The 18,725-nt window shown below is 44.4% G+C and overlaps 1 protein-coding gene across 3 annotated transcripts; it reads left to right on the top strand.

Moving 5' to 3' along the window:
* Nucleotides 1-3,898: 3,898 nt before the first annotated feature.
* On the top strand, nucleotides 3,899-18,131 carry arf2a (ADP-ribosylation factor 2a). 3 transcript variants are annotated; one of them, XM_064321644.1, is made up of 5 exons: nucleotides 3,899-4,046; nucleotides 10,738-10,895; nucleotides 11,440-11,550; nucleotides 12,212-12,336; nucleotides 14,818-18,131. In XM_064321644.1, exons 2-5 carry the CDS (start codon nucleotides 10,748-10,750, stop codon nucleotides 14,977-14,979), a joined length of 546 nt encoding a protein of 181 aa, XP_064177714.1. In that variant the 5' UTR covers nucleotides 3,899-4,046; nucleotides 10,738-10,747; the 3' UTR covers nucleotides 14,980-18,131. The 3 variants fall into 3 exon arrangements, with proteins under 3 accessions (XP_064177714.1, XP_064177716.1, XP_064177715.1); XM_064321646.1 differs by lacking the exon at nucleotides 3,899-4,046 and adding an exon at nucleotides 4,134-4,155; XM_064321645.1 differs by lacking the exon at nucleotides 3,899-4,046 and adding an exon at nucleotides 4,189-4,212.
* The last annotated feature ends 594 nt before the right edge of the window (nucleotides 18,132-18,725 follow it).

Below are 18,725 nucleotides of genomic sequence, written 5' to 3'. Positions count from 1 at the left end.
GATGCCACATTAATTATTTTTTTCATTACATATAAGTAATTATCCTACATGTATGTCTATTGTGCAACCTCTTGTTTTTGTTGCTGTGTGACATTAATTAAATGGCATGATAACCTTTTACGTACCTTTTGATAAGAGCATCTGCAAAAAAAATGAATTCATAAATAATACTTAATTAATGCATTATTAAATCATTATCAACATTTATTACAGTGTCTGTGTAACAGATATAATGTTAATGCATGCACAGCAAAACAAGTCAACTGAGCTTGTGAATCATAAGGGCTGAAAGGAATATTTTATTAGGACTACACTTTATTAGGACTGCACTACAGATGAAAATTAATCAAATACTTGAACATTTTTATCAATTGTCAACTAAATATTTGCCAGGATGAAATCCCATTTGTTGTTATGGCAAATTAAAATAATTAATAGGTTGTTCAGGCACCAATGCGGCTGCCAGTCTCATTGAAATAGTTGTTGTTCTTTCATCATGGGCATAGCATCATCTGGTGGACACAATCTTAACTACAAGACAAATGCAAAGAGGTTAAATAACTAATTTAAATACTCTACCTAATCCCTACCTGCTGCTGGACCACCTGTCCTCTGCTCACTTTGCATACCACTCCCCCAACCACTGTACTCCTATTCAAATTCAAAATGCTTTATTGGCATGAAATACGTTTGTACATTTTGCCAAAGCGTACACACAGAAACAGGAATAGGAATACAAACAACATGAAATACAAACAACATTGTGGTAACGACAGCAATGCAATTAACAGTGTGGTAATGGCCACAGTGAGTAGGCTATATAATAACAATAATAATAATAATAATGTAGAAAAAAAGAAAATGAAAAAAAAAGATATCAGGAAATGCATACGTACATATTGCCAAAGCATCGTAGGATGGTCACTCAGTGTCTCTCAGGTTATGGCAAGCTGAAACATATTGAGCTGCAATTGCGGCTGTTGGTCCTTGTCCTAAAAGGACTGCGCATTTTTCATTCTTTGATAAAGAATGGAAGTTTTTTTTAATAATTTCTGAAAATTTGTATTAATATATTTTTCTTATATTTGTATATTTTGTGCAGTTTAGGAGGAAGTGCATCTCTGTCTCCACCTCTCCTTTCTCACAGTGACCACATATTCGTTTTTCTTTTGGTAACCATGAATTTTTCTGCCTGCCTTTTTCAATTTCAAGGGTCTCTCTCTCTCTCTCTCTCTCTCTCTCTCTCTCTCATTCACTCTCAACCAGAAGAGCAGTGCTAGATTAGATATTTGCTCCATCACAAAAATATTGTCTCTTGGCGTTGGTATGTTTCTGCTTGTGCTGAAAGATTAATCCTTGGAATCGGTCACACATTTTCGGACTTGTTAATTATGCAAGAATCTCTGCGATATTCCTGTTATTGAACACACACTCTACCATGAAATAAGAAAATCTAGCTTTTAATTGTGCTTCTAATTCCAGTGTTTGCATCTAGTAAATCTTATTTTTTTTTATCGGGGTTCCAATTTATTAATAAGCTTGACAAGTTGGTTTTTTTCCAAGTTGCAGTTATGAACTACAACTGCTATACTGGCCCTTTGATGAAATATCCTCAGCTGATTCAGGAGGGTGAGGACCAGCAAACTGTACTGCTAAAAGGCCTGATATTTACTTATGGCTTCTTTCTGATTCTGTAGTCTGCCTTGCTGTTGTAGTTAAATGGTAAATGGACTGCATTTATATAGCGCTTTTATCCAAAGCGCTTTACAATTGATGCCTCTCATTCGCCAGAGCAGTTAGGGGTTAGGTGTCTTGCTCAAGGACACTTCGACATGCCCAGGACGGGGTTTGAACCAGCAACCCTCCGACTGCCAGACAATCGGCTTACCTCCTGAGCTATGTCGCCCCTAGTTACTGCTCCAGTGAAACCAGCTCAGGCACATCACATACCTAAGTGATCAAACACAATAAGGCTGATGACCTGCTGGCTTTATAATAGTATATATGGGACATTTTGGGGTTTGTGACCTAAAGCAAAAAAAAAAAAACACTTAAAAGTAGCTCCAAAGCAGGTTGTGAACAGAAGGGTTATACAGCCCTGTACAGCTGTAAAGTTGACTGAAACTTCTGTAACCATTTTAAATAATCATCCCTGTGTACAAAAACTGTCCGGGCTAATCAAAACTAAAGCTGAAATAACCTTTTTAAAAACCCAGAAAGTGAACTAACCCTTGGAAACTGACCACACAAGAACTCAAGCTGTCAAATGAACTGTGCGACCTTGGTTTGCACAGTGTGAACCTATAAAACAACAACAAAAGGTATCCAACCTGACAGTCCACCAGAGATCGTAAAGTTAAGAGTAAACATGTCTCCTCATGCTCCCTGACAATCCTGCATGGTGCTCCACTTGGAAAGTTTTCAGCTCAATCTGTAGACACAGGCTTTCAAGCTAGGTCCTGAACAGCACTCGGGCAGGGCAGGAACTCACCGGCGGAAACACTGAGGCAAAGCTGCACGCGGAAACACAGGCAGAAACACACGAAAACACAAGCAGAAACACAAGGAACCAGCACCCGAGTCAGGGAAGAAAAGAACTTAAATAGACAAGACACTAACGAGACACAGGAGGGCACAATGCACAATCAGACCACAGAGGGAAGGGAAACTGTTGGCCCATCCCATTACAGAAAATGCAATTATTAATATTTCCGCCTGAAAAATCATTGAATATAAATATGAGACTTTTATTCCTCAATGTGTGTATTGTTGTTATTTCTATTATAATGTGGCCTTTAGATGGTAAATCACATACAGTGGGTCCTCGGGACCAAGTTTGAAAATCCCTGCCGACAGGTAGCCTTCAATTTGTATAAGAGGCCCTTGTACAAGCCCTTGAAAAGTAGCCAGGCTGTATATTCTCGCACTAGGACTTAGTCCAGGACTGTCATGCTCACAGATTCTATGACAGGTTCAGCACCACATTGGGAGCATTGCTGTCACTAAAGGTCAGTCAGAAAAAGAAAAGACCTGTGCCTCATCAGCCAACATTTCAGACTCTCGGAGGCAAGGGTATATGCATTGAGTATAATAAGGAAATATCAGGGACCCAGTGCAGTAGCAGGGGCCCTTCCTTGCAAAAGCCATAAATGCCTGAGCTCTCGTGTCAGAAGAGGTGGAAATCAGGAAACCAAGAGAAAAAACCAAACAAACTAAATGAGTTTCTAGGATCTGTAAAGTGACCTGAAGACACAGCACAACATTACAATGGGAGTAACAGAAAGTGGTCCTATTTTGTGGGATTATGTATGTGTGCACAGGTTGGAAATTATATTTGCATTTTGAATGTGGCTCTTTGGGTACACTATTTGCAATATGTGAATCAAGTTTAAAAACAAAAATTCCATCAACTTTTAGTGTGGCATGAAGATCTTATTTGACTGAGCACAGTTAGACCATCCTGATGCAAACTTCAGCAATGTTAAAACATATTTGTGTTACCTGCTTCAAGTGATACTTATTTATTATCAGTCCATAATGCACTTCGTTGGTGGATTGGTCAAGTTCAGTCATTCAGTACATCAACCTGAAATTTACCATTTTCTCAATGTGACACTGTGGACACGATGTCATAGCAACATTGGCTGGTTGTGTTGTTTGCCAAACCACTGGAGACCACAGATTTTTACTGAACTCTTCTTGGCGATATTGCGCTGATGCTGGCATTTTTCCACGTCCGCCGGGTCCGGAAACATATCCTTAGGGCGGGGACGGAATACCTCGCCTGAGGTCTGACTTGTCTTTCATTTTGTAGGCAAAAACTGGAACTACTTTCTCCACTACCGCCCGCAATGACTATCTGTATGCCTATTGGATACTTGTCAGGGGTGACGACGTTTTACCACCATATAGACGACACGATTGGACGGCATTGTACTATGGGTAGGGTCCGTGACGTGACCCTCTTCTGGTTCTCGAAAGACGCCATTTTGTTATTAGCAGAGAAGCGGAACGCGAGAGAAAGATCCAGAAGCCGCGACTCTGAGGTGAATATAAACCATTCAAATACGTATAGTGTGTCTGTGGGTTGTAAGCAAGTATATGTGTGTAGTTGTGTCAGTATATATTTCTATAGTTTGATAATAACATGTCCAGGTAACTTCACCTTTTGTACCGCATCATGCGCGTCTGGTCCGTTAGCTGTCGAATGGGGTGTAAGCAAGCCTAGCTAGCCATCTGTACGTTAATTTGCAGTGCCACTAACATTAGCTATTTTAACGTTGGAATTGTAGCTAAAGCGACATGCCGTTCCGTTACAATATAGATTATGTATTTTACATATAGCTATTCGGTTTGTTTGTTATAATGTTGTCATGTACAATTAACTGTTACGTTAGACTAGTTGGCTACCTAGCGGTCTATTTGTCCAAGGGCTAGCGTTCGGTAATCCTTAGCGAATGGTCGGCTAGCTGGAATAGCTAGCTAATTACGGACTTCCTATGTATGCAAGATATGTAGCTGTAAGAAAATCCCATTTCCCTCTGAGCTAACATTTCGTTCGTCTCAGTGTAAATTAGCTAAAGTGGCATTTTTGTAGAACACGTAACGTTTATTTATTTATTTTGACGATCTCCATAATGGTGACTGTTTGTTAACGTTTATGTATATACTTAGACTTACTATCTTTAATTCAGAAGTGACGGTAGACTAATTTAAGCCTCTGTCTGGTCACAAGAAAACAACGTTGGTTTAGCTAGTCGGGTTTTTATCTAACATGCTAGCTAGCTAGATATGTTTGCTAACGTTAGGTTCATATCAAGCTGTGGCCTTGTCCAGCACAAGCGCAGTCGCTAAGCGTTTATGCTTGACGTTACGCATAGTTATTTTTTGCTAGCACGTTAGCACGTAGTCGTAAGTGTATTTAAAATAAATACATATCAGCTAGTTAGCTAAGTTGGGTGACGTTAGCTTCTTGGCCCGCAATGTGGGTAACGTTATTAAACCTGCTAACCATCGTTGTCGAATAATTTCATGCTGCTATCAAGCTAAGCTATTTAACTAGCACTGCAAAGATAACTGGAGCTAACTAGGCGGTATATCGTTAATACTATTCTTTCCTGTGGAGTTAGCTGGCTTTTATTAGCGCTAAATTGTAATTTGGTTAGTTAGCTAACATGAGTTTGTTCACATAACTAGATACGTCCCACACGTAAATCATAAATATCCAGCTAACGTTTAACTTAAAAAAAAATATATATATAAAGTGCTTACTAACGTTGCATAAAATCATGCTTAGTTTAGACTAACAAATCCAAGTTCAGTAGTTAATGTTGTCTTTTTTTCACCAGTCATTTAAAAAAATAATCCTTTCAGAGCAATAACGAGTTAGATTAAGAGTCTACTTTCAGCTTTTACCTTGACTGAACTTGTCACCGGAGGAAGCAAGTGACAAGTTTCCTACCTTAGCACTAAACCACATGTCCTATATCATAGTAACCATGGATACGAGGCAGAATTTAGATCCTACAGTTACTGATTTTAATTTATAAGGTTCCTTTATGAATGAGTCCTAAATTCATATTAATAAAGCGCTGCTCTTAGAGACTGGTTGGAAAGAGTCGATCATGTGACATGCTTCTGGCTATTGTTTTAGTACGGTTATGCTTGTTTTCAGTACAAATATGCGGTTTGGATCATGTCAATGGAATTTATTCACTCTTTATGTTGTTTGAATAGGGTGGTGAGTTCATATTATTATCTATTAATATGGGGATGACAGACATTCCTTCTGTAATCTGTTCAACAGCCACTTCCCCCTTTGGAGATTCCTCCATCTTGGTGACTATAGTTCCCTCAAGTTTTCTCTGCAGTTTTATTAGCTATGTACTATATCTCTTCTTAAGGAAGGTGGTTATTTGACCTTACTGAAAAAGGGAGCAAACTGTCAGAGGTCCTGGCGTTAGGCCTGCAAGCAGAATTGGTTTCATAGTGAGCAGGCCTCTGCAGCCCCACCCACGTTGGCCTCAATAGGGGTGTGGTAATTCGGGTTTTATGTGCTACAGATAATAGCCTTTCACAGAGGGAAAAAGAATTGAATTTGTGCTGACAGTGGATGTTTTATCAGTTGTACTTCATTTTTGTTAGTCTGCACTAGTCTTTAAGGAACATGCTTCTGGGCTTCCTAACTTGTTCGCACCAACTTCCTGCTTGGGAGATATGGGGTGGCTATTTGTACAACCGGTGGAAGTTCATGTGCCTTCTACCATGTTGTTTTTGAGATGAGATGGCCCCTGAAATTTGATGTGCCCCGTAGAAGGCGATGTTCATTCTGATCAGAAGGGTCTTGATAAAAACAGACTAGCAGCAAAGATGTCTGGTAGGGCTTTGCATTACAGAGATGAAAAGTAATATTTTTTATTAGTTTTTTTCTTCTTTTTACATTCTGATAATGCAGCATTTTTTATGGGGAAGGCCATTTGACTCCCACATTTTCCATTTTGGGAGATATGAAACATTGAATGACTGTGTGGCATATTTGAGGACTAGACTGTCTTAGAGAATGTAGAAGCATTTTCCACTTTTCTCTTGACTTCTGTCAATAATTCATTGCCAGGGGCCCCATTTATTAATTAATGAGCTGATAAATAAAGCTCTGGCTCTGTGCTATGAAAGCCACCCCGTTATGCTACCATCTCCCATTCGAGATGACTGCCGTCAGTCCACGTGGGAGTATTCCGCGATGACCTCGGTGCCGTCATCATTCGGAACACTGGAGTATGATAACATCCTGTCCCCCGCCATTAGTACTGCTTTCTTTCCCCTTTTTTGTTTTCCCTTTTCTCGTGAGGGGGGCAAACATTCTCCAATTCCTGGTGAAAGAGACCCTTGCCCTTGACATGAAGCACGTTTTGCTTGTGTGATGAAGTCTCCTGACAGGCCCTTATGTGTAATACTCCTTCCTGATGTGTCACTGGTTTTATATATATTTTTTTGGTCCCAAGAGGAATGGAAACTAGTCCAAGTTGTGAACCTGAAGAGTATTTTCTGGGTGTCGTAAATTGCGTTCAATGCCGCTTTCTGTCTTTTAATTCATGCAACCTAGTGGAATGTCAGTTCAGTCCTATTGTGCAAGTTCTGATGTCGACTCTACTGTTGTCCTCAGGATTGTGCGATATGAGTCATATTTGGCGAAGTGGGTGAGGTGCTTGCGAGAGGCGCCTTGAAATGGGTGTCGCTCGAGTTGTCATATAGCTGTGACGAGCGCTGCAGCCCTGGACGTCTTTGAAATGGCTGTTCCTCATAGAAGAACATTTTTAGGATTTCCATTTGTTATTCAGAGGCAATGCGTGCGGTTTGTGGCATTTGTTCCCCTGCAAAGCACGGGGCCCTTGACTTTTAATTGATCCATAATGGTCGCCATTATGCTAAGTCAGCTGGCTTTGAATGCTTTTTTTGTCCAACTGAGACAATGGTTTGTTAAGCAGGTCAGGTTGGTTGTGTGTGTGGGTGAAGGATCGTAGAGGTAATGTGCCCCTGGAGGCGGGTGCCATTACTGCAAAACTGGCCACTGACGCATTTTTGAAAGATGGGAATTCGTTTTCGTCAAGTGTAGTTGTCGTTTTATTCATTGTAACAGTGTTCCGCTGAATGGTATGGCAAACTTGGATTGGTGCTCTAATCCTTCACACACCGTCTGTCTGAATAATTGTCTTCTACTGCTTCAGGTTATTCTCTGGTTACAGGCTGTGGTTGTCTGACAGGTTGTGAAAAGAGAGCAGTGCAACGCATTATCTGGCTGGTTTTTGACACTTAAATTTATGTAACAGTTGATGGAAACGAATGACGTGAATGCACCACAGGTCCTTTTGTGTGATGCAATAAGCAGACAAAGCAACCAAAAAAGAAAAAGAATCTCAGCAATTTCTCTGTACCTGAAGTCGAGGACGTTCGAAAGCCATAAACTGATATTTTTGAGAACTGATTGGTCAGGGCTGTTGCTAAGTGGCCTACAGAGGGGGAAGGTGGGCCAGCACCTTTAGTACTGAACTGTGGTGCTAGTGACCCCCCCCCCCCCCCCCTCTTCATTTATGCAGAGTCCTGGATCCTTTTACAGGTGTAGCGTTACCTGTCCCATTTCCTCCTCAGCAGTTCTACCAGATGACAGGATCCTCTTTCCCGCTGCGCTGGCCTAAATGTGGCGCGCACAGCCGCTGCTTAATGGCTGCATTGTCTCTCAGGCCAGGAATGTAAAACGGGAGCCTTGTGTTTCACCTGGTGTCAGTGGACAGCGCCTATAAAACATTCAGGACTGTTATATCAGGGTTATCCATTACCGAACATGGGAGCCCTCAGAAACGACAAATATTAAACCGCGTATGTGGGTATGTGCTTAGGGGTACAACGGCTCACTGAACCCATTTGGTTCACTGTTTTTATTTTCATTTGTTCGACAATGTTAAAAATTCTAATCAGAACGAATCGCGTCGTTATCGAGAGCTTGAACAGTTTTTCACAGGTTTCTTTCAAAAGGAAATGTGCCACATTAAAAAAAAAAAAAAAACTGAGAAGGCCATCAACAAAAAATAAAGCATTAACTCAGCCTGCTTTAAACTTTAAATGTAAATAAGATGAGAAATGGTGCGTTTGTTAATTTGAAACAGAGTAAAGGTGGTCATTTCTTCAAAGAACAAACATTTTGTTTATCATTTAAATGCAGTAATTTGTTGTGTCAAAATAGTTAGAAGATGGTTGCAACTTGAGTCTCAAAAAGTGAATCACCACATGTGTACTTGTGGTGCTTGTAACGGGCACACCAGGGTGGTGCTGACGTAGACGGGCCATCGCGCTTGATGCGTTCTATTGGCATACGGCACACTTGCAGAAGCCGTGTGTCTTCAGGTTGAGTTCTGTTAGTAGCAGGAGTGGTCATAAATGAAAAATGAGCAAAAGGTCAATTCCGCACCGATGTTGGGAAGTATTTTTTTTCCCCTCACAGAGTAGTCGGTGTGTGGAATAGCTTGCCAAGTCATGCAGAGGAGGGAGAAACTCGGGGGGATTTCAAGACCAGGCTTGAAACGGTTCTAGGTACCATCTAGTTTGTAGGTAAACGGAGCTCTAGGTAGACTTTAGCGCTGATGTCAGTTGTCAGCCGAACGACCTGTTCTCATTGTTATTTTATGTTATGAAGCAATACGTGCACGCCAGTGTTTTATCCACCATCTTTTCCCCATCGCTGCTGCTGCTACTGCTGCTGCTGCTACTGCTAAATCCATAATGCTCCATCCCCGACAGCAGGCCGAATCGATGTCGGAGGATCCTACACCTGCGCTTCTGTCTCGCTCGCTTGCCTTTTTTTCGCTGACCGACCGGTACCTCTGCTGTAAACTGCACTCGCTGCAACTTCCACCTGTGAAAATAATTCTGCGGGATTATTTATTTAAAACGAAAGCCGGCCGGGTTAGCTGCTCTCCTCCATATGCTTTATTTTCAGTGTTGTGAACATCAAAAAGAATTGGCCAATATGACCAATATAGGCTAAATGACAAAGTTGATATTTACTATTCTGAAAATATAAATCGACAACTCGAAGGATTTTTGAACCGAACACGTGCGAGAAACCGGGGGTTTAAAAAAAAAAAAAAAAATCTTTTTTAAATGCATGAACAGTTACATCCCTACCATGTACAAAACAAAACTGATTTGCTAGTACTATTTTGCTGTCTTTCGTGGAGGGTAACACCCGCCTGAAAGTGAACCATTAAATCAATAGTCCCAGCGCCCGCATGCCCATTTTTAGAAAGACAGAGTGAAAACTTTTTGGCGTCACTCGTATGAGCTCTTGCGTTGTAGAATCACTTGCAGGCCGCAGCGAGAGCTCAAGTGGCCGTGTGGCTTATCTGGATTTTGCGGGTACCGCATCGGTGTTTGCGCAAAGCCCGGGCGTCACTGACCAATGGGAGATGAGGAAACGGCCGCAGGCTTCCCCGAGCCGGGAGCTAGCCACGTGCGCTGTTAGCGGCGGATCCTGCTCTTTTTGCTCCTTGAGCAAACAGCGTGGGGGGGGGGTGGGGGGGGGGAGGAAACCTCGTCTCTGCATTGCACCAGCGCCGTTAAAACCCTGCCCTGCGCGGCAGAGGGCTCGTGGGACCGCTGCACAGACAAGAGCCGCTCCTTTATGGAGTTATAATGGAGCTACGGTCTGCGTGCGAGCCATTAATCCCGACGGCTCCGCGTGTGGACAAAGCGGTTTTTTAAAAAAAACTCTGAAAGACGCCTCTGTGTAAGGATGCGGTCGTCGGCGACGTTATAGAGAACGAGGCTCAAAACGAACGCTGTCGCCATAGTAATGACAGTCATCGGTGTACTGCGGTCGCAGATTCACAGAAGCCTGCTGTCAGGTTAGAAATGGAACCACAAGTGCGCACGTCTTGGATGATTTAGGACCCAGTCTTTCTTGTCCTTGAGGTGTCCTTAACAGGTGTGGAGTTACGAGGAATGCACTGTAATGATCTCCTGCGTTACGCACAGCGGCCATTGAAAGTGCATTTTCCCTTTCACATAATTCGGTAAAAGTACGAGCTTAAGTCTAGAGCTGTATTCGATGCCTGATGACATTTTTATTTGCGCTCCTTTTGTGATGCATTGCAAGGATACTATAACACCCTGAAGCCTCTTCAGACCGTAACTAAGGTGCCAGTCGTGCCTAAACCTTCCTCGTTTGTTTTTCTCCCCCCGCAGATAAATCAAGATGGGGAATGTTTTTGCGAACATGTTCAAGGGCCTCTTCGGGAAGAAGGAGATGAGGATCCTCATGGTGGGTTTGGACGCTGCCGGGAAAACCACCATCCTGTACAAACTCAAGCTCGGAGAGATAGTCACCACCATTCCCACAATCGGTGAGCGAGCCCGCGCCGCCCCCCCTCCCTTCTGAATTTGGCTAATCCATAACCCCCACCACCACCCAACCCCCTCTGAACGTCTCGAACGCAGCCCTAACGCCGCGAGGTTCTCGCTAGCCGCCTCGCCGCGCAAACCGTCTGGGCAGCACCCACATCCCCCCCCCCCCGGACGTTGTTTTCTTTGCTCGACTCGGATCGGAGCCGATATTAAATTCTCCGTCCGGCCTGAAGCGCAGAAATGGAGCGGCTCTCTGGGGAATGCGCGAGGGTGGGGGGGGACAGGGGACGGGGCCCCCTCCTCGCCCTCGGCGGGCCGAAAGCCGCCTCGCGCTCGGTTGTCGTTTAACCCCGCTCTCTCCGTTCGGCTGCCTTTCGTGCGGTTTAAATAAATAATGGCCGGGCGGCCATGCGGGAATGCGCAGCCCCCTGCCGCAGACGAGACGCGCTGCGCAGGCCCGGGCAGCTGATTAGAGAGAGAGCTGCCCGTGGAACATGCCCCCGCGCTCCTGCTATAACCCTGTCCTCTCCTCTCTCTCTGCAGGTTTTAATGTAGAAACAGTAGAATACAAGAACATTAGCTTCACGGTCTGGGACGTCGGCGGCCAGGACAAAATTCGGCCCCTGTGGCGTCACTACTTCCAGAACACGCAAGGTGAGGGCGTCGGTCTGGGGACCTCAGCTTGTCTGACTTTGTGGACTTAAGCCTGAATCTGAGCCTTTCTCTCTCACACGCTCTGACTCTCTCTCACACGCTCTGACTCTCTCACACACACGCTCTGACTCTCACACACACACACACTCTGACTCTCACACACACACACACTCTGACTCTCGCACACATCTGACTCTCGCACACACTCTGACTCTCGCACACACTCTGACTCTCACACACACTCTGACTCTCGCACACACTCTGACTCTCTCGCACACACTCTGACTCTCTCACACACTCTGACTCTCTCACACACACTCTGACTCTCTCACACTCTGACTCTCACACACCACTCTCGACCTCTGCTCTCACACACCCTGACTCTCCTCTCCACACACCTGACTCTCTCCACACACTCTGACTCTCTCACACACACACTTTTACCCTCACACACACACCACCACACTGACTCTCACACACACTCTGACTCTCACACACACACTGACTCTCACACGCTCTGACTCTCACACACACACACACACACACACACACTGACTCTCACACGCTCTGACTCTCTCACACTCACTCTGACTCTCACACACACTCTGACTCTCTCACACACTTACTCTGACTCTCTCACACGCTCTCTCGCGCTCTCCAGGGCTGATCTTCGTGGTGGACAGCAACGACAGGGAGCGTGTGAACGAGGCCCGGGAGGAGCTGACGAGAATGCTGGCGGAGGACGAGCTGCGAGACGCCGTCTTGCTCGTCTTCGCGAACAAACAGGTGGGCGCCGCGCCTCCCTCCCGTGTACCGCTCTGTCCCGTCAGTCCTCGGGCCGCTCGCCGTGTCATTCCAGGGAAAGGGTCTGCAGTTCTGAGTCTAGTGATGACCTGGAATATTTGCTTACGTTCGCACTATCCTATTGGCTTGTCTATATTGGCCACTATACCATTAGAGTTGTCCAGAAATAGTCATTTTCATTTTGCACTAACCTTTGCCATGGAAGTATGGAGGTAGGGCTGCACAATATATCAAATCAGTATTTTTTTTGTCTGTGTCTAATAACTGGGCGCACGGGTGATCTTTTTGCCTACTTTAAAAAAAAAATTTCTTTAATCATACCTCATGCTGTGGTACATGGCCGAACACCAGAGGCCATTTTAAATGCTTCTGGGAGAAGCCTATATGCCACATGGCGGTGGTTTTTCCTCGTTACAAAAAAATGCGATTCGATATATCGTGCAGCCCTGTATGGAGGTTCGTTGCCATATCGGCTAAAAACTAAAAAACTGTCTGGACCAGTCGAGAACATGCACTGAAACTGAAATGGCTTTTTTTAAACTGAAGAGGTGTGAAATGGAGTGTAGTGACGACAAATGTTCCGTGACGACAATGTTCGGCCTTCAACCTCAGCACTGGACGTAAAGTTGCCCCCTGCTGGTGTGTGAATATCTGCACGCAGAATAGCCTGTGTTTCAAACCCTAACCCTAACTCATTCATGTTCAACAGCAAAGTAAACCTACCGCCACTCTCACATCTTGATGTTTAATCTGCATCTTTAAAAGAAATAAGTGTTTTATTAAAAGAATGTGACCGTGGCATTTTTCCGAGGTCATATTCTTTTCTAACACAAAAATAGAAATTCTTCTGTTCATTTTATCTGTCATGTTCACACCCTCCTCGGCTCGCGTGCATGTGTGAAGTGGTTGATGATATTGTTCTAAGGTCCACGTGACGCGCAGGGTTAAGGAAGGAGAAGCAAAACCATGATGTGTTTTGTTTGTGGCAGAAAGCTACAAGACATTTTTTGTGAAAACATCGCAATTCATAACCGAATTGTGGGTAGGTGTAGTTGTAGTTGAAACTCACTGTAAAAAATGTGTAATTTAATATTTCTAACTTTCCCTTTTTGAAAACAGCCCAATGAATAAACAAAGACCAGATCTTTAAGAAATTCTGCCTTTTTTCCATACCAGTAAACATGGACAAAATTGGGAGATTTATTTTAGTAGTCTGAAGTTTTGTCAAGTCAACCATGATTAACTTCTGTCATTTACTGTATTATTTTTGCACTTGCGTTGCAGTCCTCTTAATAGTGGCCTCACATGCCCGTCATAATAATTTTATGCTACTGACATTTTCATTTAGCTAATGAGCAAGGTTTGGTAATCTTTAATTGTAAATGTGCCAGCTAGCTAGGTTGTTAAAGATTACAGACACGTTTCCCCATAAGAATTTAACCAGCTAGCTGTCTCTGGCATTTGGTTAATATATGACTGAGTTGACTGGCAACCATTTGCTAGAATGACTTTCCTCGCTTTTGAAATTGGCTTTTCTCTGTTCTGTTTGAAGCATCCACGTACCTACTCTAGCTGTAGACCCAAACTTGCTCCATTCTGGGGTGTAGGTGCGTGGGGAAATTTTGCCTGAGGCCTAGGGAGCAAACGGCATCTGTTTCTTCTTGGGATGCAACTAGGGTTGCCGCAGTCTCCGAGCTAGCACACACGGACAGCTACAGTGGGCTAGTGTAGCAATTGCAAAATCGTTTGATCCAATGATGGTTCTTTGGGTTTGTCTGAGGAGAATATCTGATAGACGGGGAAAACGACATGCTACAAAGTGTAAATGTTGCTCTAAAACCACAATTTATGATTTTTGCCTGAGGCTCTCGGACCTGTTACGTTAGGCTCCCGAGAGATATTTGTCTTTCTCGTCAGTCTTCTCAAATGATATCGCCGGTCTCGTTCCGAATTCCGTTTTGTTACGTAAAATGTGATCGTGTTGGCTTATTTATCATTTTAACATGGCCCTAAATGAGTCTATTTCTACGTTATAATTCAAGATTGAGGTTAAGTAAGCAGACCTGGGTCAAATACGTATTTGTTTTGGATTCAGATACTTTTCTATGCTTTATTGATCTTGTCTGGTTTATTGGAACCAATGAAATGCTCTCAAAAAGTGCAAACCCTGCCTTCTGGACATATTGGCTGGCTCAATTACACCAGGCAAGATCAATAGAGCACAGAAAAGTATTTGAATCCAAAACAAATACGTATTTGACCCAGGTCTGGAAGCAAGCATTCATGTAGTATGCGCATTTTAAAAATGAAGGAAAGAAAAGCGTTTACTCAGATCGGAATGTCGGTGTGTTCTGGGTAGCAAGAATTTTTCAGTTGATTTTATCCTGTCATGCAAGTGTCTGAGTCTCCTTTATGCCCCCCTCCCCCCGACTAAACTCATTGTCCCCCACCCCCCACCCACAGGATCTGCCCAACGCCATGAACGCGGCGGAGATCACAGACAAGCTGGGCCTGCACGCCCTGCGCCAGCGCAACTGGTACATCCAGGCCACCTGCGCCACCAGCGGGGACGGCCTCTACGAGGGCCTGGACTGGCTCTCCAACCAGCTCAAGAACCAGAAATGATCCATTCCATAGTGGCAGTGACAGGGGCAGCACTGGTCCCAGCTTTGACCCACCCCCACACCCCCCCCCCCACCCCATATCTCACTTATCTCTCTGTATCTCTCTCTCTCCATGTCCAGCCCCGACCCCCCCTCCGCCCCCCTCCAGGGCTCTGGCCAGTGCTGCCCTGCACGCGTGTGTCAGTGTGGTCGTGTGAGTGCGTTTGTGTGAGCGCGAGAGCGCGTCTGCGTGTCTGGCAGTGGGAGCAGCCCTGGCGTGCCTTTACACAACTCCCGCGGAAACCACAGTCTGGCTCTCCAGAGCGCCTCTTCTGCCCTGCCCCCAGCCCAGCCCCGCAATAGAGCAAACACGGTTTTCACAAAGGCAAAGAAAGACCCAGGATGCAAGTGTTGTCATCTTTTAAAACGATTTAGAAAAATTAAAAGGAAGAAAAAAAAAAAAAAAAAAAGAAACCTGATTTACACCACCAGTGTTAATGTTGGAGAGACGTGCATGTTTCATTGTCGGTTTGAACCCCTTGCCCCACCCTCACATTGTGACCTGTATCAGGTTGGAAGAGTCATAATGCTGTTTCCATCCTAGATCCTTCTTTGCATCATTTGGAAAATCATCCTGGTTTTTCCCCCCACTCCTGCAACTAAAAGCCCTGGCTCTCTGATGAACACTACCTGTTTAGTTTTTTCTTTCCTTTTTTTTTTTTTTTGAGTGAGGCTATGGAACACAACACAATGGTTAACATTTTAAATTCAATTGTCCCGTTTACCTTTAATGGAAAAACTCCCATTATGCTAAGTCACCTTGTAAAAGCAGATCCCCCCCTCTCTTTGTCATTTAAGTCATGGAGACGTCAGCCCTCCAGAACACCGGTAAAGACTGATGTTTTGTACCGTCGGTGACAGCAGGCCGCCTGCTCGGTGGTATCTGCGGTCGTACGGAGCACCAGCTGTTCCACTGCGGTGGCTAGGTATCGTTTGTCGAGTGTGCCGGCCGTCGAAGACGGGCAGGGTTTCGACAGGCTGCCAGGGTCGGTAGGTTGCTGGCCTTTAGAAGCTTTGACCTGTATTCCTCGAAATGCTACGTGCATCGGGTTCTACGTGCGCATTCCTCCACGCGCGTTTTTTGCCACAACTGCTAAAACCGAATGAAAACCGAGCAGCGCAAGTCTCCTTCGACTGCTTTTCAGCGTGCAGTTATTTTGGCTGCTTGCCTGTCATCGACAGCAAAGGTAACACATTTGCACCCTCCAGCATGACAAAGAGAAATGGTGTAGCAACAGGTCTGGGCCTGCGTACAAGATGGACACCAACTGTGCTCCATAAGTAAGATCGTTCTATTTTGGCGCAGATCCTGGCTCAGTTAAGCGCTCGCCTCGACTCGTTCGTTTCCGAGCGGAGCCCCAATGCATCTTTAGCGACCCTACGCCCCGAAACCAGGTTCATTGGCTTATAGTAGCCTTTTTTAAAAAATAAAAAAAAAACATTGTCTCGGGCGGAGCTTGTCCACCTTCAGCCTAGAGGTGAGTTTCATGGTTGTGTAAACGTCCCGGGGAAACTGCGGCCACCGTGTTAAGGTAGGCCGGCTCCTCCGAGAGCATCGCTGCCCTTAACGCCCTGACTCGGGATTTCCCCCGTTAAACCGCCGATTTCTTCCTGACTGTCCTGTGGAACATGCAATAAAGTGGCGCTTCTTTTTGTTTCCGCGGAAGAGAGCTCGAAGCACAGCCGTGCCCAGGGACAGTGAGGCCTTTTCAGCGAGCTGCTCCCACTTTGGTCCTCCTTTTCAGTTTTCGTTTTTATTGTTTAGAGTTTTGTTTTTTTTTTTTGTACAGACGTACCCGCCGCCTCGGCGTGGTGCTGGTGAGCCAGGTGTACGGTTGCAAATCAAATGCAAAATGACCCACGTGTTGATTTCTCGGGTGGGGGGTGGTGGTGGTCGGTGAATGAGCACATAAGCGATGCAGGGCTTTGGGACACATCCACTTGCACTGCTTTGAATGGTCTGTAGAGAAGCTGGGGATGCAGGGCTTGAGCAAGAGCAACACTCTTTTTGTCCTTCATTGTGTCCGTGGAATTACAGCCCCGCTTTGCCCACCTCATCCTTGTCACAGGCCAATCATTAACACACCAGTGCAAGCGTCTACGTTTCCCATGTAGGCAACTTTGTGGAATCGACCGCTTCCTTGAGCCACAGGACTACCCCCCCCACCCCACCCTAAGCACCAGCTTTAAGCAAACATCTCTAGTTCTCCATTACGGAAGGTTTATAATGCTCACGGAAACAGCAGGTCGGCATTCCGCAGTTGCCTCCCTGGGAAATGTGGATTGAGTGAACACTCCCTGGATTGTTGGTCGTGGGGAAGAAGCTAGGCTGCCCTACATGAGTGTGTGCAAGGGCCGGCTCCTTTCAGACTTGGCTGGGGCGGAGGACTGTTGTTCCATAGTACATTGTTCTCTTGATGGGCTGTATCAAGCAGCTCATCAGCAATGCTGTGACAGGTATTGTTTCTGTAATCAGTGCGCTTACATATGGCTGTGACTGCATGTTTTGAAGACGTAATCCAATTGCAGGAAACGAGCAAAAAAAAAAAAAAACGACCTGAGAGAATTTCTGTGACCACCCACGAACTGCTACTGCAATGGTGATACTAGTGCAGTCCATGGCCTGTGCATCTGCTCTGAATTACAGCCCTGCGCCATCTCTGAGCGGAGCGGTGGCCTTTTTGGTGACAACTGGACAAACGCAGTTATTTTGCAAAATGCACCAAACTTAGTAAGTGTGGGATGATATATACATAACTCAAAGATCCTCATTATTTACGTTTGGCCTTGTTTTTTTTGTCTACCGTGAAAGCCATAGTGCAAAAACAATTCCTTGACCATTTCTTTTCCCCCAGTTGAAAATATTAAGTAATGAGTAATTACATATGAACTTGCATATGAAACTGTCACGTAGGCACCACTTATCTACCACTGGGTCAGACGTGAAGCTTTAAGTTTGAGAAATCATCTCTGTAAAATTTGGAGAAAAAAGTCTGCAAATGTAATTTTTTGTTCTTTTCCTTTCAAACGTTCATTTCCCTTTGGTTTAGCTTTTTTTTTTTAACCCATTCTGTAACATCTGAGAAATGCACTATAATAAAGATCTCTATTAAACTTGTGTGGCAAGTTCATTTTTGGGGAAGTTAGTCGCATTCTACATAAGGGAATTGCTGTGGTTCACTAACGGAAGAAAGAATTGAAGGACAGATTGAAACAACACGGAAATGGCATATACACTAGATGGCGGAGTAGTGCATTTTATCTTGTGGCAATTGAAGAACCAGGAATTTCATTAATTGATGTTGCTTGCAGGTACAGCACACGAATTCATTCCTCCTTATATTTACTATTTTGCATTGAAGTTGTGGGCATCAGCGGAATACGTAGGATATTTTCCCAAGAAAGTATTTCACAGTCTCGGGAGGAGAGTGATTTGAACTGTGAGTTGTAAAACTGAAAATGTCAAATGAAGTTGAACGCGAAACCTGTTTTCTATTTTTTTTAAATTTCGTTTATAATTTTTTTTATAACTATAATCTCAGGTTTTTACAATGTCCTCAGACGCTGTATATTTTTAAGGTGATCCTGTTTCCAAACTTGCTCAGCCATGTAAGATAACTATACACCGATGCGGTACGAATTTCATCGGGCGCAATCCTCCATAGCATTTTGTGTGAAGTGTATAATGCCCAATAGAGACATTTAAAA

This window comes from Anguilla rostrata, chromosome 2 (genome assembly GCF_018555375.3).
Source record: "Anguilla rostrata isolate EN2019 chromosome 2, ASM1855537v3, whole genome shotgun sequence".
NCBI lineage: Eukaryota > Metazoa > Chordata > Actinopteri > Anguilliformes > Anguillidae > Anguilla > Anguilla rostrata.
The sequence above is the reverse complement of the archived record's forward strand: the minus strand, read 5'-3'. Positions and strand labels throughout refer to the sequence as shown.

Bases quoted from the DNA above. Each gene is read 5' to 3' on its own strand.
- arf2a (XM_064321644.1), top strand. From the start codon at position 10,748: ATGGGGAATGTTTTTGCGAACATGTTCAAGGGCCTCTTCGGGAAGAAG. The intron at 10,896-11,439 runs GTGAGCGAGCCC...CTCTCTCTGCAG, and splicing joins CACCACCATTCCCACAATCG to GTTTTAATGTAGAAACAGTA. The intron at 11,551-12,211 runs GTGAGGGCGTCG...CGCGCTCTCCAG, and splicing joins CTACTTCCAGAACACGCAAG to GGCTGATCTTCGTGGTGGAC.